The 12,304-nt window shown below is 37.4% G+C and overlaps 1 protein-coding gene across 5 annotated transcripts in view; it reads left to right on the forward strand.

The window, feature by feature from the left end:
* The window catches only part of PRCP (prolylcarboxypeptidase (angiotensinase C)), an 87,522-nt gene that overhangs the window by 50,152 nt on the left and 25,066 nt on the right, over positions 1-12,304 (forward strand). For all 5 annotated transcript variants that reach the window (XM_010853219.1, XM_010853216.1, XM_010853220.1 and 2 more), the window contains exons 4-7: positions 1,149-1,250; positions 6,766-6,947; positions 7,201-7,358; positions 8,109-8,281. In XM_010853219.1, coding sequence (XP_010851521.1) covers positions 1,149-1,250; positions 6,766-6,947; positions 7,201-7,358; positions 8,109-8,281 — 615 coding nt within the window. The remainder of the gene's footprint in view (positions 1-1,148; positions 1,251-6,765; positions 6,948-7,200; positions 7,359-8,108; positions 8,282-12,304) is intronic.

Raw genomic sequence — 12,304 nt, forward strand, 5'->3', positions numbered from 1 at the left:
CATGAAATTAAAAGACGCTTACTCCTTGGAAGAAAAGTTATGACCAACCTAGATAGCATATTCAAAAGCAGAGACATTACTTTGCCAACAAAGGTCCGTCTAGTCAAGGCTATGGTTTTTCCTGTGGTCATGTATGGATGTGAGAGTTGGACTGTGCACAAGGCTGAGCGCCGAAGAATTGATGCTTTTGAACTGTGGTGTTGGAGAAGACTCTTGAGAGTCCCTTGGACTGCAAGGAGATCCAACCAGTCCTTTCTGAAGGAGATCAGCCCTGGGATTTGTTTGGAAGGAATGATGCTAAAGCTGAAACTCCAGTACTTTGGCCACCTCATGCGAAGAGTTGACTCATTGGAAAAGACTCTGATGCTGGGAGGGGTTGGGGGCAGGAGGAGAAGGGGTGACAGAGGATGAGATGGCTGGATGGCATCACCGACTTGATGGACATTAGTCTGAGTGAACTCCGGGAGTTGGTGATGGACAGGGAGGCCTGGCGTGCTGTGATTCATGGGGTCGCAAAGAGTCGGACATGACTGAGCGACTGAACTGAACTGAAGCACCCAATTAATACTAGCTGTTGTTAGCTACTATTTATCTTCATGTAAATAAGATTAATAATCAAAGTACCTATCTCTTAGATTGTCATGATAATTAAGTGAATTGATACATATTAAGTGCTTAGAATGGTATTTAATGAATTGTAATCACTCAGTTAATACTAAACCCAGGGGAATCCAGTATGTTTATTTGTACTGTTGTCTTTTCTGTTATAAATAAAAGTTATTTGTGAGTAGGCAGATAGCTTAGTTATCCTACTCTTCCCTAGATTCTTTGGGACACAGTGCAGTTTGAAGGCTTTTTTATACATAATGTTGATTCCCAGACTAGGGTGTCAGAATAAGGAGAGTTGGAATGATTGGTAGTTGTGCAATGTGGTCTTATTTTGAATTGTTTCATTCTGATACAGTGTGAGATAGATGTGCAACAATGAAACAGTTATATCATTTATCTGTAGCACAAATATAAATTGTCCAGATTCTCAGAGAACTCTTTTTGGTATGGTTTAACATCCATTTCTTATGAGTCGCAAAAAAAATTAAGACTTTTTCCACATCCTAATTTTACCCTGTGAATTTGTAAATGCCTTCTAGGGGTTCATGTGGGACATAGCTGAGGAAATGAAAGCCATGTTGGTGTTTGCTGAACATCGGTACTATGGAGAGTCCCTACCCTTTGGTGCTGACTCCTTCTCGGTAAGCGTGTCTTTTAAATTTAGAACATTTTCTAATTACATGTTCCACTGTAAGAAAAATGATGTCTTTAACTTGAACTGCCTGAAATTTCAGTTACTTTTAAAAGGTTAACATATTAACCTTTTCATATATAATTTGAAACCTTTTCATATATAATTTCATACGTAATTTTAAAGCCTCAATTTAAAAAATCATATTATATTTAAATAATCATATTATTTTAAAAATTATTTAAAAAATCATATTATTACCATTTTTATAGTATTGATCAGTCTTTAACTCAATGTGATGAGGCTAGCCTTTGCCAGGTAAACCATAATCTAAGAATGTGGAGATTGGAGGGAACTTTTCATTGTTTAAAAATATCAGTAAATAATCCTCTTTATAAATTATATATGTAAATTATTGGGTCTATCACTGGAAAAAAATGTTAGGAGTGCACAAATACTTGTTTAGTAAGGTGTTTTTCAATAAAATAAGTTCAGATCATCTCTATGATTCAGAGAGGTCAGCTAGTCACTAGATTCCCTCCTGGCCTTTCTTTTCTCTCAAGGAATTTTGGCCTTGGCCACAGATCTGCACTTTAATAAACCAAGGTGCCATTTCCTCAGCTGAGTCACTTGTGTACTACCCTTGTGTTTCTGACTATATGGGTTTGCCATCTGTATTATTCACTATTTTTCTTCTAGTAACTCACTTTTCAAACTTAGTACTTTCTTAATAAAGGCTTTAAGTACTATTTTTTCTAAGTTATATTGAAATAAAACAAGTATTAAATTAAAAATGTTTGTGCACTACCTAGGATCATGATGTATACCACCTTTATACACATACCAGGCGTTTTTTAAAAAAGATTTCTTTCTTTTTTTTTTTTTAATGTGGATCACTTTTTTTTTTGTCTTCAATTGAATTTCTTACAACACTACTTCTGTTTTATGTTTTGACATTTTTGGCCCTAATTCATGTGGGATCTTAGTTCCCTGACCAGGGATCGAACCTGTACACCCTACTTTGAAAGGTGAATGGACAACCAGGGAAATTCCCATACCATGATTTTGGAGAAATCTGAGTTAGAGGAACTTGGGTCAGTCATTTTCTAGGCTTCCTGTTTTGAAAGAACTTTTTATTTTCAGAAATTTTATTATCTTATATTATAAATAAATAAATAAAAAGTTCTTGTGTTATAAATGAAAACCAGAGTGATTTGCTGATATTTGTTAGGTTGCATAGGAAACTATTCTTTAGTTTATTATTTTGCATAATTATCTGATTAGGGAAGTTGACAGGTTTTGAAACCATTGGAAAGTAGTTTGTTGCAGATAAAAACACAACCTTCTTTCCTAGTTCCCTGTGGTCCATACTCTGCAAGGAAAAAGGAGGTGAGGGCTCTCTATGCTATGCTTCCTTCCCTTCATGTGCTCTCAGAATTTGTCAGTAGCATGGGGGAATATTGCAAATGCATAAGATTGGGAAAAAACCACACTCAACTATACATCGTGCCATGAAAACTGAAAGTAAAGAATAGTGACAGACCATGAGAGAGAAGTTAAGAAGTCAGAGAGCATACATCTTGGATAAGAGGAAAGGTTAAAGGAGTAAGTGACATGTACAGGAGAGAGAAAAGATGGGCCTCTGTGGTTTCAAAATATACCAGGTGATGGGAGTAGTCAGAGTGGTGAGACCAAAATATGAAGGTTAAATAGGATGGTCTGATATGGATATGTGGGTGTGTTAGTTATCTGTTGGTACATGACAATTAACCTCAAATTTTAGTGGCTTAAAACAACAATAAACATTTATTATTTTCCAGTTCCTGTGGGTAAGGAATTTGGAGTGACTCAACTAGCTGGTTCTGTTTCAGGGGATCTCATGAGGTTAAGACGTCATTTAGTGCTTCAGTCACCTGAAGGCTTGACTGAGGCTAGAGGACCCTCTCTACTTACGTGGAGGATCCACATGAGTGACAAATTGGTGCTGGGTGTTAGCAAGATGCTTTAGTTTGTCCTCTCTTGGGTTTTTCCAAAGGCCTACTTTAGTGGCTTCATGACATGACAGCTAGCTTCCCTCAAAGTTGGCCATCCAAGAGAGCAAGGTGGAAACTGCAGTGCTTTTTTTTTTTTGTCTTTATTGAATTTATTATAATATTGCTTCTCTATTATGTTCTGGTGTTTCGGCCACAAGTCATGTGGGCTACAGTTCACAGGGTCACAAAAAGTCAGACACAGCTGAAGCGACTTAGCATGCATGCACACGTGGGCTCTTAGCTCCCCAAGCAGAGATCAAACCCACACCTCCTGCTTTGGAAGGTGAAGTCTTACCCAGTGGACCACCAGGGTAGTCCACCTGCAATGCTTTTTATGACCAGACTTTGGAAGTTATATATCATTTCTGCCACATTCTATTTGTGTTAGAACCAAGTCACTAAGTCCAGACCAAGTTCAAAGGGGGAAGAATTAGGCTTCACCTTTTTTTTTTTTAAATTTTATTTTTGAACTTTACAATATTGTATTAGTTTTGCCAAATATCGAAATGAATCCGCCACAGGTATACCTGTGTTCCCCATCCAGAACCCTCCTCCCTCCTCCCTCCCCATACCTTCCCTCTGGGTCGTCCTGGTGCACCAGCTCCAAGCATCCAGTACCGTGCATCGAACCTGGACTGGCGACTCGTTTCATACATGATATTATACATGTTTCAATGCTATTCTCCCAAATCTCCCCACCCTCTCCCTCTCCCACAGAGTCCATAAGACTGATCTATACATCAGTGTCTCTCTTGCTGTCTCGTACACAGGGTTATTAATACCATCTTTCTAAATTCCATATATATGCGTTAGTATACTGTATTGGTGTTTTTCTTTCTGGCTTACTTCACTCTGTATAATAGGCTCCAGTTTCATCCACCTCATTAGAACTGATTCAAATGTATTCTTTTTAATGGCTGAGTAATACACCATTGTGTATATGTACCACAGCTTTCTTATCCATTCATCTGCTGATGGGCATCTAGGTTGCTTCCATGTCCTGGCTATTATAAACAGTGCTGTGATGAACATTGGGGTACATGTGTCTCTTTCCCTTCTGGTTTCCTCCGTGTGTATGCCCAGCAGTGGGATTGCTGGATCATAAGGCAGTTCTGTTTTCAGTTTTTTAAGGAATCTCCACACTGTTCTCCATAGTGGCTGTACTAGTTTGCATTCCCACCAACAGTGTAAGAGGGTTCCCTTTTCTCCACACCCTCTCCAGCATTTATTGCTTGTAGACTTTTGGATCGCAGCATTCTGACTGGCGTGAAATCGTACCTCATAGTGGTTTTGATTTGCATTTCTCTGATAATGAGTGATATCTACCTAAAGAAACTAAAGACCTATATATAGAAAACTATAAAACACTGGTGAAAGAAATCAAAGAGGACACTAATAGATGGAGAAATATACCATGTTCACGGATTGGAAGAATCAATATAGTGAAAATGAGTATACTACCCAAAGCAATTTATAGATTCAATGCAATCCCTATCAAGCTACCAACGGTATTCTTCACAGAGCTAGAACAAATAATTTCATACTTTGTATGGAAATACAAAAAACCTCGAATAGCCAAAGCTATCTTGAGAAAGAAGAATGGAACTGGAGGAATCAACCTACCTGACTTCAGGCTCTATTACAAAGCCACAGTTATCAAGACAGTATGGTACTGGCACAAAGACAGAAATATAGATCAATGGAACAAAATAGAAAGCCCAGAGATAAATCCACGCACATATGGACACCTTATCTTTGACAAAGGAGGCAAGAATATACAATGGATTAAAGACAATCTCTTTAACAAGTGGTGCTGGGAAAACTGGTCAACCACTTGTAAAAGAATGAAACTAGAACACTTTCTAACACCATACACAAAAATAAACTCAATATGGATTAAAGATCTAAACGTAAGACCAGAAACTATAAAACTCCTAGAGGAGAACATAGGCAAAACACTCTCCGACATATATCACAGCAGGATCCTCTATGACCCACCTCCCAGAATATTGGAAATAAAAGCAAAAATAAACAAATGGGACCTAATTAAACTTAAAAGCTTCTGCACAACAAAGGAAACTATTAGCAAGGTGAAAAGGCAGCCTTCAGAATGGGAGAAAATAATAGCAAATGAAGCAACTGACAAACAACTAATCTCAAAAATATACAAGCTACTCCTACAGCTCAACTCCAGAAAAATAAATGACCCAGTCAAAAAATGGGCCAAAGAACTAAACAGACATTTCTCCAAAGAAGACATACAGATGGCTAACAAACACATGAAAAGGCTTCACCTTTTAAAAGGAGACTCTTCTTTAATCTTCTCAGCTTAGCAGGACTCCATTTGAGTTCCACCTTCCTACACTGCAGTGAGGAAATTCTCCCTAGGCAGATAACTAGATGATCATGGAACTTACTTACTAAGTAAGTCACGGCTATGATGTTTCCAGTAGTCACGTACAGATGTGAGAGCTAGACTTTAAAAAAGCCAGACAATTGATGCTTTTGAACTGTGTGCTGGAGAAGACTCTTGAGAGTCCCTTGTAAAGGAAGGAGATCAAACCAATCAATCTTAAAGGATGTGAACCCTGAATACTCTTTGGAAAGACTGATGTTGAAGCTGAAACTCCAGTCCTTTGGCTACCTGATGCAAACAGCTGACTCATTGGGAAAGACCCTGATGCTGGGAAAGATTGAAGGCATAAGGAAAAGAGGGTGACAGAGGATCAGATAGTTGGATGACATCACTGATTCAATGGACATGAATTTGGGCAAACTCGGGGAGATGGTGAGGGATAGGGAGGCCTCGTGTGCTGCAGTGCATGGGGTTGTGAAGAGTCGGACACAACTTGGCGATTGAACAACATTCTTTTCTCAGGAATCAAAGTCTTGTGTTGCTTTTCCAGTGTCTGAAAAAGGCTGTTCCATATGTTGGGTTTTTTTCCTTAACTCCAATTTTATAGTTGTACAACAGACAGGCTGACTTGTTCCAGTTGCTGGTATATCAGACATAATAATCTTTCTGATGAGGAAGGATGTTTTATTTTTACTGATGATTCTTACTTCCATTTTTCACAGGATTTAGTTTACCTTTGCTTTATATGGTAGCCTTTGTAAATGTTTCAAGATTTGAAATCAAAACTATAATAGTTGTCTGTTAATATTAGTATTGTATGTTATCACATCTGTTGTTAAATGTTACTTGTGGTTTGTCTCTGTTGTTTCTACTACCTCAGCAAAGTCTTTGGTAAATAGCATTTAATAGAAATTACATTTGAATGCAAAAATACATTATTTTCTTCCCACAAACTTAAAATCAGTTTTCCATGAGTTTAAATTAGCAGTGCTAATGCTTTAACTGGGTGTTTTAACTCCGTTGCCTAGAAATTCTATTTGGAGAAAAGCTTATCTGGCTTTTTTCTGGATCTATGTTATGCCTAAGCTGCTATTATGTGCACATTTATACCGATGTTCTTTGTTATTTTTCTTTAGGATTCCAGACACTTGAATTTTCTGACAACAGAACAAGCTCTGGCTGATTTTGCAAAGTTAATCAGATACTTGCAAAGAACAATCCCAGGAGCTAGAAATCAACCTGTCATTGCCCTAGGGGGCTCTTATGGTGGCATGCTTGCAGCCTGGTTCAGGATGAAGTATCCTCATTTGGTGGTTGGGTAAATGCATTTATGTTGGATGTGAGCACTTTCTTAATGATTGGCAAAGCGAACATAGAGTGTTTTTTGGTGGGGGGGTGGCGGGGGGAAGGTAAAACATATTCTATTGTACTGAGATTTCTGATTTCTATTTCACTAAGAGTTGTAGATATTTCTCACCACTCTTGTTCAGTATCAGTTTCAATTTTAAAACTTGAATTCTGTGAGTTACATTTTTTTCTTTTCTCTTTCTTTTGGTCTTCTTACCATTTAGAGCTCTTGCATCCTCTGCCCCCATCTGGCAGTTTAATGATCTGGTGCCTTGTGACATATTTATGAAGATTGTAACTACAGATTTTAGCCAAAGTGGCCCAAATTGTTCAGAGAGTATCCGCAGGTCCTGGGATGCCATTAATCGACTTGCAAAAAAGGGTAAGCTTTAATTAAGAGAGTGGAATCATGTTTTGGTTTTTTTTGTACCTTTTAAGTGCTGAATCTAACACTTTCCACTTTTTCAGTAAACTTTTTATTTAAATATAACATACATGACTGAACAACTAATACTTTCTTTTATTTCACTTTACATATTTAAGTATAACATAGAAAAGTACACAAATCAAAATATACAGCTTGGTGAATTTTTGCAAAGTGAATACATAGTATATTCAGCATGCAGATCAGGAAATCCCTCTCCACCCCCACCCCCAAATCCCCTCTGGCACTTAGCAGATACTACCTCTGTGCTTATCAAACCAGTTGCTATCCTGAATTCTAGAACCATAAATTAACTTTGCTTACTCTTGAATTTTTTAATAATCGGAATTGCATAGTATGTATTTTTTGTCTCTGCTGTCTTTTACTCAACACTGTGAGATAAATCCATTTGTTTTATTTAGGTGTAGTTTATGCATTCTCCTTGCTCTATAGTATTTCATTTGTTTATTTACAAATGACAGTGATTGAGAATACTAACTCTGGTAAGCCCCACGAAGATAGGCAACTTATCTATCATGAGATTAACCAGTTGTTCTAAAGATATTTTGTTGCATGTTGAAAAAGCCTTTTTGGAGAAACTGCGTAGGAGACTGAGTTTTCTAAAACACAGGTAAAGGATAAATGATCTGTAAAACCCTTCTGTTGAGCAGTGCTTTTTAGATTCCAACAATGTAACTCTATTCTCAGGCCCTGGCTTGCGTTGGCTTTCTGAAGCCCTTCACTTGTGCACTCCGTTAACAAAATCACAGGATGTTCAGCGTTTGAAAGACTGGATCTCTGAAACCTGGGTGAATGTGGCGATGGTGGACTACCCTTACGAGTCCAACTTTTTACAGCCTTTGCCTGCTTGGCCTGTCAAGGTAACAGGAAGATATCCTTCATCACTTTTAATAGCATACTTCTCTCTCTTCATCGGGCCTACCCCCTCCAACCCCTCCCCCAACCGCCCCTCCCCCTGCCCCCGCACCCCCTCGCCCTGCCTCTCTCTCTCTTTTTTTTTTGGGTGCATTCTCTGACTTTCAGCATCAGAGGAAGTCCCAGTGACAAGGGGACTCTGAAATTAGTCGAATCTCAAACCTGGGTAGGAATCCTGGCTTTACTCAAACTTGGACGTGTTACCTAGCTCTTCTGAACTTGTTTCCTCATTTTAATAATGGAGATAAAATGCAGAGATTACAGAGTTGTATGAATTACAACTCTTAGAACTAAAAACTAACTCTTAGAAATAAACCAATAGTTGCTGTTAATAGAATAGTTACTGTGTGCCCAATTCTGTGCTGTATACTTCATACATAGAATTCGTATGTGTGAGTCACATAGAGCTATATGTAATACATGGTCAGCGCTTGATGAATGGCAGCTGCTATCGTGGTGCTGTGATTCAGTCAACTGCTAAATGTATTCTAAGTACTAGAGACATCATAAAGGCTGCATACATATAGCAAGGTGGAGCACAAAGAGTGCTGACTCTGGATCCTTATCCAGAGCTACCCTCTACCAGCTGTGTGGTCTTTGGCAAGTCTCTCCTCTTCTTAGGCTTCCATGGCTTCCTCTGTAGAATAGGATAATGATACTTACATTCTCAGTAGGGTTGTGCTGAGGATCAAATAAAATACTGGATGTGAAAACGCTCTGGAAAATTTAAAGAAACATTACACAATAAAATTTAAAGTTCTTTTCGTGCCAGAATTCTTTATTTTATGTATTCTTGTTAAGCATTCCTTTGTAAAGAGCATTCCTCATAGTTTTAGAAACAAAGGCTGGCCAACTTGATGGTTATTAAATTCAGAGAATATAACAGATTCTACAGCTAGAACGAGTGCTGTAAATGCGTAGAGAATTGGTAATGTAAGAACCAGATTTCAAAAGCAATTTTAATTTAGCTGTTCTTTTGAATTATTAAATGCCCACCTTGCTTAAAACTTTGTAACCCAAATGAACCAAGATCATTTGCTACTAGAGATATTTTTCTTCATCTAAAAAGTAGAATGGCCCGTGGGTATCTTGCACACAGTGAGCCAGAGGTAAATGTGTATTTGAATTAAATTGAATTTTGACACTACAAAATTATTTTAAAGAGTAGATCTCTCTCACATGGTAAGAAAACCTAAATCAAAATAATGAGAAAAAACTAAATCTGAAACCATTAGTCTCCATAAATGTATAGGTGCTAATAACGTCTTATCTTTCTATATTATTTTATATTTATAAAGCACTTTCATATATACTATCTCATTTAATCCCCACAGTCAAGAGTTATAATTCCAGTTTTATGGAGAGGAAATTTAAGCTCTACAAAGAGGCAGTGGAAGTGGTTTTGAATGCGAGTCTACCGTTGTTCAGAGCCCAGATCTTCTCACGTATTGCATTGAACTATTAATGGAAAACTTGAGGGAAGAGTTGGGTAGATTGCTGCCCGCAGTGTGACAACTATCAGACTTAACTTTATACTCTGTGTACAGAGTGAGAATTATACTTAGATCTTTATGCCCATTTGGAGAATGAGTTGTCAGATGATAAAAACATATGGGGACTTCCTTTGTTATTTAGAATAGGGGTTGGCAAACTTTATCTGTAAAGGACTAGATAGTAAATATTTTAGGCTTTGTGAGCTGTATAGTTTCTGTGACAGCTACTCAGCTTTGTAGCTTTGGCAAGAAAGTGACTGTAGACAATATTTAAATGAATGAGGACGGCTATGTTCCAGCAGTATTTATAAAACAGGCAGTGGCTGGCTTTGGCCTGGGGCCTGTAGTTTGCTGACCCAGCTTAGGAAAAGTTCCAGAGGAATACATCTTTTTAATGTTCATTAATGATTTGGAACAGTAAACAGCCTAACTGGTTTTGTCTGTGCATCTTTAATATTCCTTTTGAGATATTTTGCTGTTGAATCTTAACTGTAAATATATAGTCTTGTCTTTTGTCTCTCCTAAGTAATCACTCAAAAGTGGTGGAGTATATCTCAAATATTTTGTCATGTGTTTTTGATTTAGCACAGTCTTTTTTATCTTTTGTGTACATATATATATTTTAAAAGTTTATTTTTAAGGCAAAGTAACTTTGTGCCTTTGCCTCATAATCACCTTTTACTTCATTTATCTAGGACTTGTTCTTGTCATTTCCTTAAGTTTTTTTTGTTTTTGTTTTGTTACCAACTTTATCCTTTCTTTTGACTTATTAAGGAACTCTTGATTGTTTATAAATCTATTTCCTGCTTGCATCCCACCAAAAGTAACCTCTCTTTGCCTCTTGCTTGAGAAACTTCCTTTGCCTCCATCTATCTCTAATTTTATCCTATCTGATTTCAGAATTTTTCCACTACATGTCTCCCTCCCAAGCTTTTAGTTTCAGATCACTTTCTTTCACTGTTCATTCTGTTTCTCCTTTCTTGACCCCCTCTCTGTTCTCCCAACCCCCTAATCCCTGGAACACTACCCAGTTGGAGACTGTTCTTTCACTTGGATAGTTCCATTTAGCCAGAACTCCTCCTCCCTCTGATACACTTCCTCCTTTTTAAAGGACTAACAAACAGCAGTCCTTTTCTGAGTCTGTAACTCAAGCTTAGGATGGTGAGATGATATGTAATAGTTATGAAAAAATGTAGGTGATTTCCAGTGCTACCTGGACTTGCACAGTTCTGAAGTATCCATATGGAGTGTCTGAATGCCATTTTCCACGTCAACTCAAGTATCATTGTTTCTAATTTATCTTTGAGCCATGCACACTCAGACTCCATTTGCTTTTGTTTACTGTTAACAGAAGCTGCAACATTCATGCAGAAATAATCACGGCCTTGGCCGATAGAACACAAGGAAGAGGAGAAAAGGGGAATAGAAAACCCCTCTGTCATTTGACTGCTCTGTCAGCATAAAAACTGCTAGCTCTCAGTTCTCAGTTTCAAGAGCAGTGGTAAAGGATATTATAGTTTGTTTATTTTGGAATCATTTTTCAGCTGATAACTCACCAAATCTTTTGGCTTAGCCTCCTGAGCATGCAGATAGATACAGTGAAATAATAAGACATAAGATGGAAAATCTCTTCTGTTTGTCTTGGTGTTTGATAATGTATTCGACCTCTCTGGGTGGTTTAAGCGGTTTAGGTGCATTCTATGAAAAGGGAGCTTTTAATGACAAAACTAATGTGATTATCTGAGTGAGTGTGAGAGGGGTATTGAAGTCTTAGAGAAAGAAAATCTGTTAGAAAAGCTGAATGTATCTGCTTAATCCTTTCTCTAATGTGGATGGGCCGTACTCTCTGAGAAGAGATAGTTTTGTGTTTTTTTTTGACCTATCTTCTTTAAAAGCATTTCTTTGCCTTCTTTTTCTTTCTGTTATTCAAATGCTTATCTTCATAGGTAGAGGGACACTTAAAGCTTTTAAACAACTCATTATCTTTACTTTCTCTGGTGTACGTGGCGTTATATTTGGGTTAAGAGCTGATCAGTTTGGAACTGACATTACAGTGTTCTACTTCTCAATGATTTCTACACTATTTAAAACAGAATTATTAAAATGGACCTCTTATGCTCTTGTCATGTTTTCTTCCTGAATGTTCACATTTGTTCTAGGAAATAGAAAGTGAATTAAATCTGTCCATTTCTTAAACCTCGTTTTACTCTACTGCTTTACAGTTTTCTTTTTACTATTTCTTAATAAAAAGTTTTTTATAATTTTATATTGCCACAGAATCCCTTCTCTAAGTTTTTACCTAAAACAAATGAACTTAGAAAACTGTAACGTAAGAATTAAAAAAATATTAAAAAAAAAAAAAGCATGAGGCTGCAGGTATGTTTAGATACCGTTTTTGTTGTTACTTGACTCTTAAACTGTGACTTCAGAGTCAAGTGTGTGTAGTGTAGTGGTTACACATGGTATCTTCAGAGT

This window comes from Bison bison, unplaced genomic scaffold, assembly GCF_000754665.1.
Source record: "Bison bison bison isolate TAMUID 2011002044 unplaced genomic scaffold, Bison_UMD1.0 scf7180017864324, whole genome shotgun sequence".
Classification (NCBI taxonomy): domain Eukaryota; kingdom Metazoa; phylum Chordata; class Mammalia; order Artiodactyla; family Bovidae; genus Bison; species Bison bison.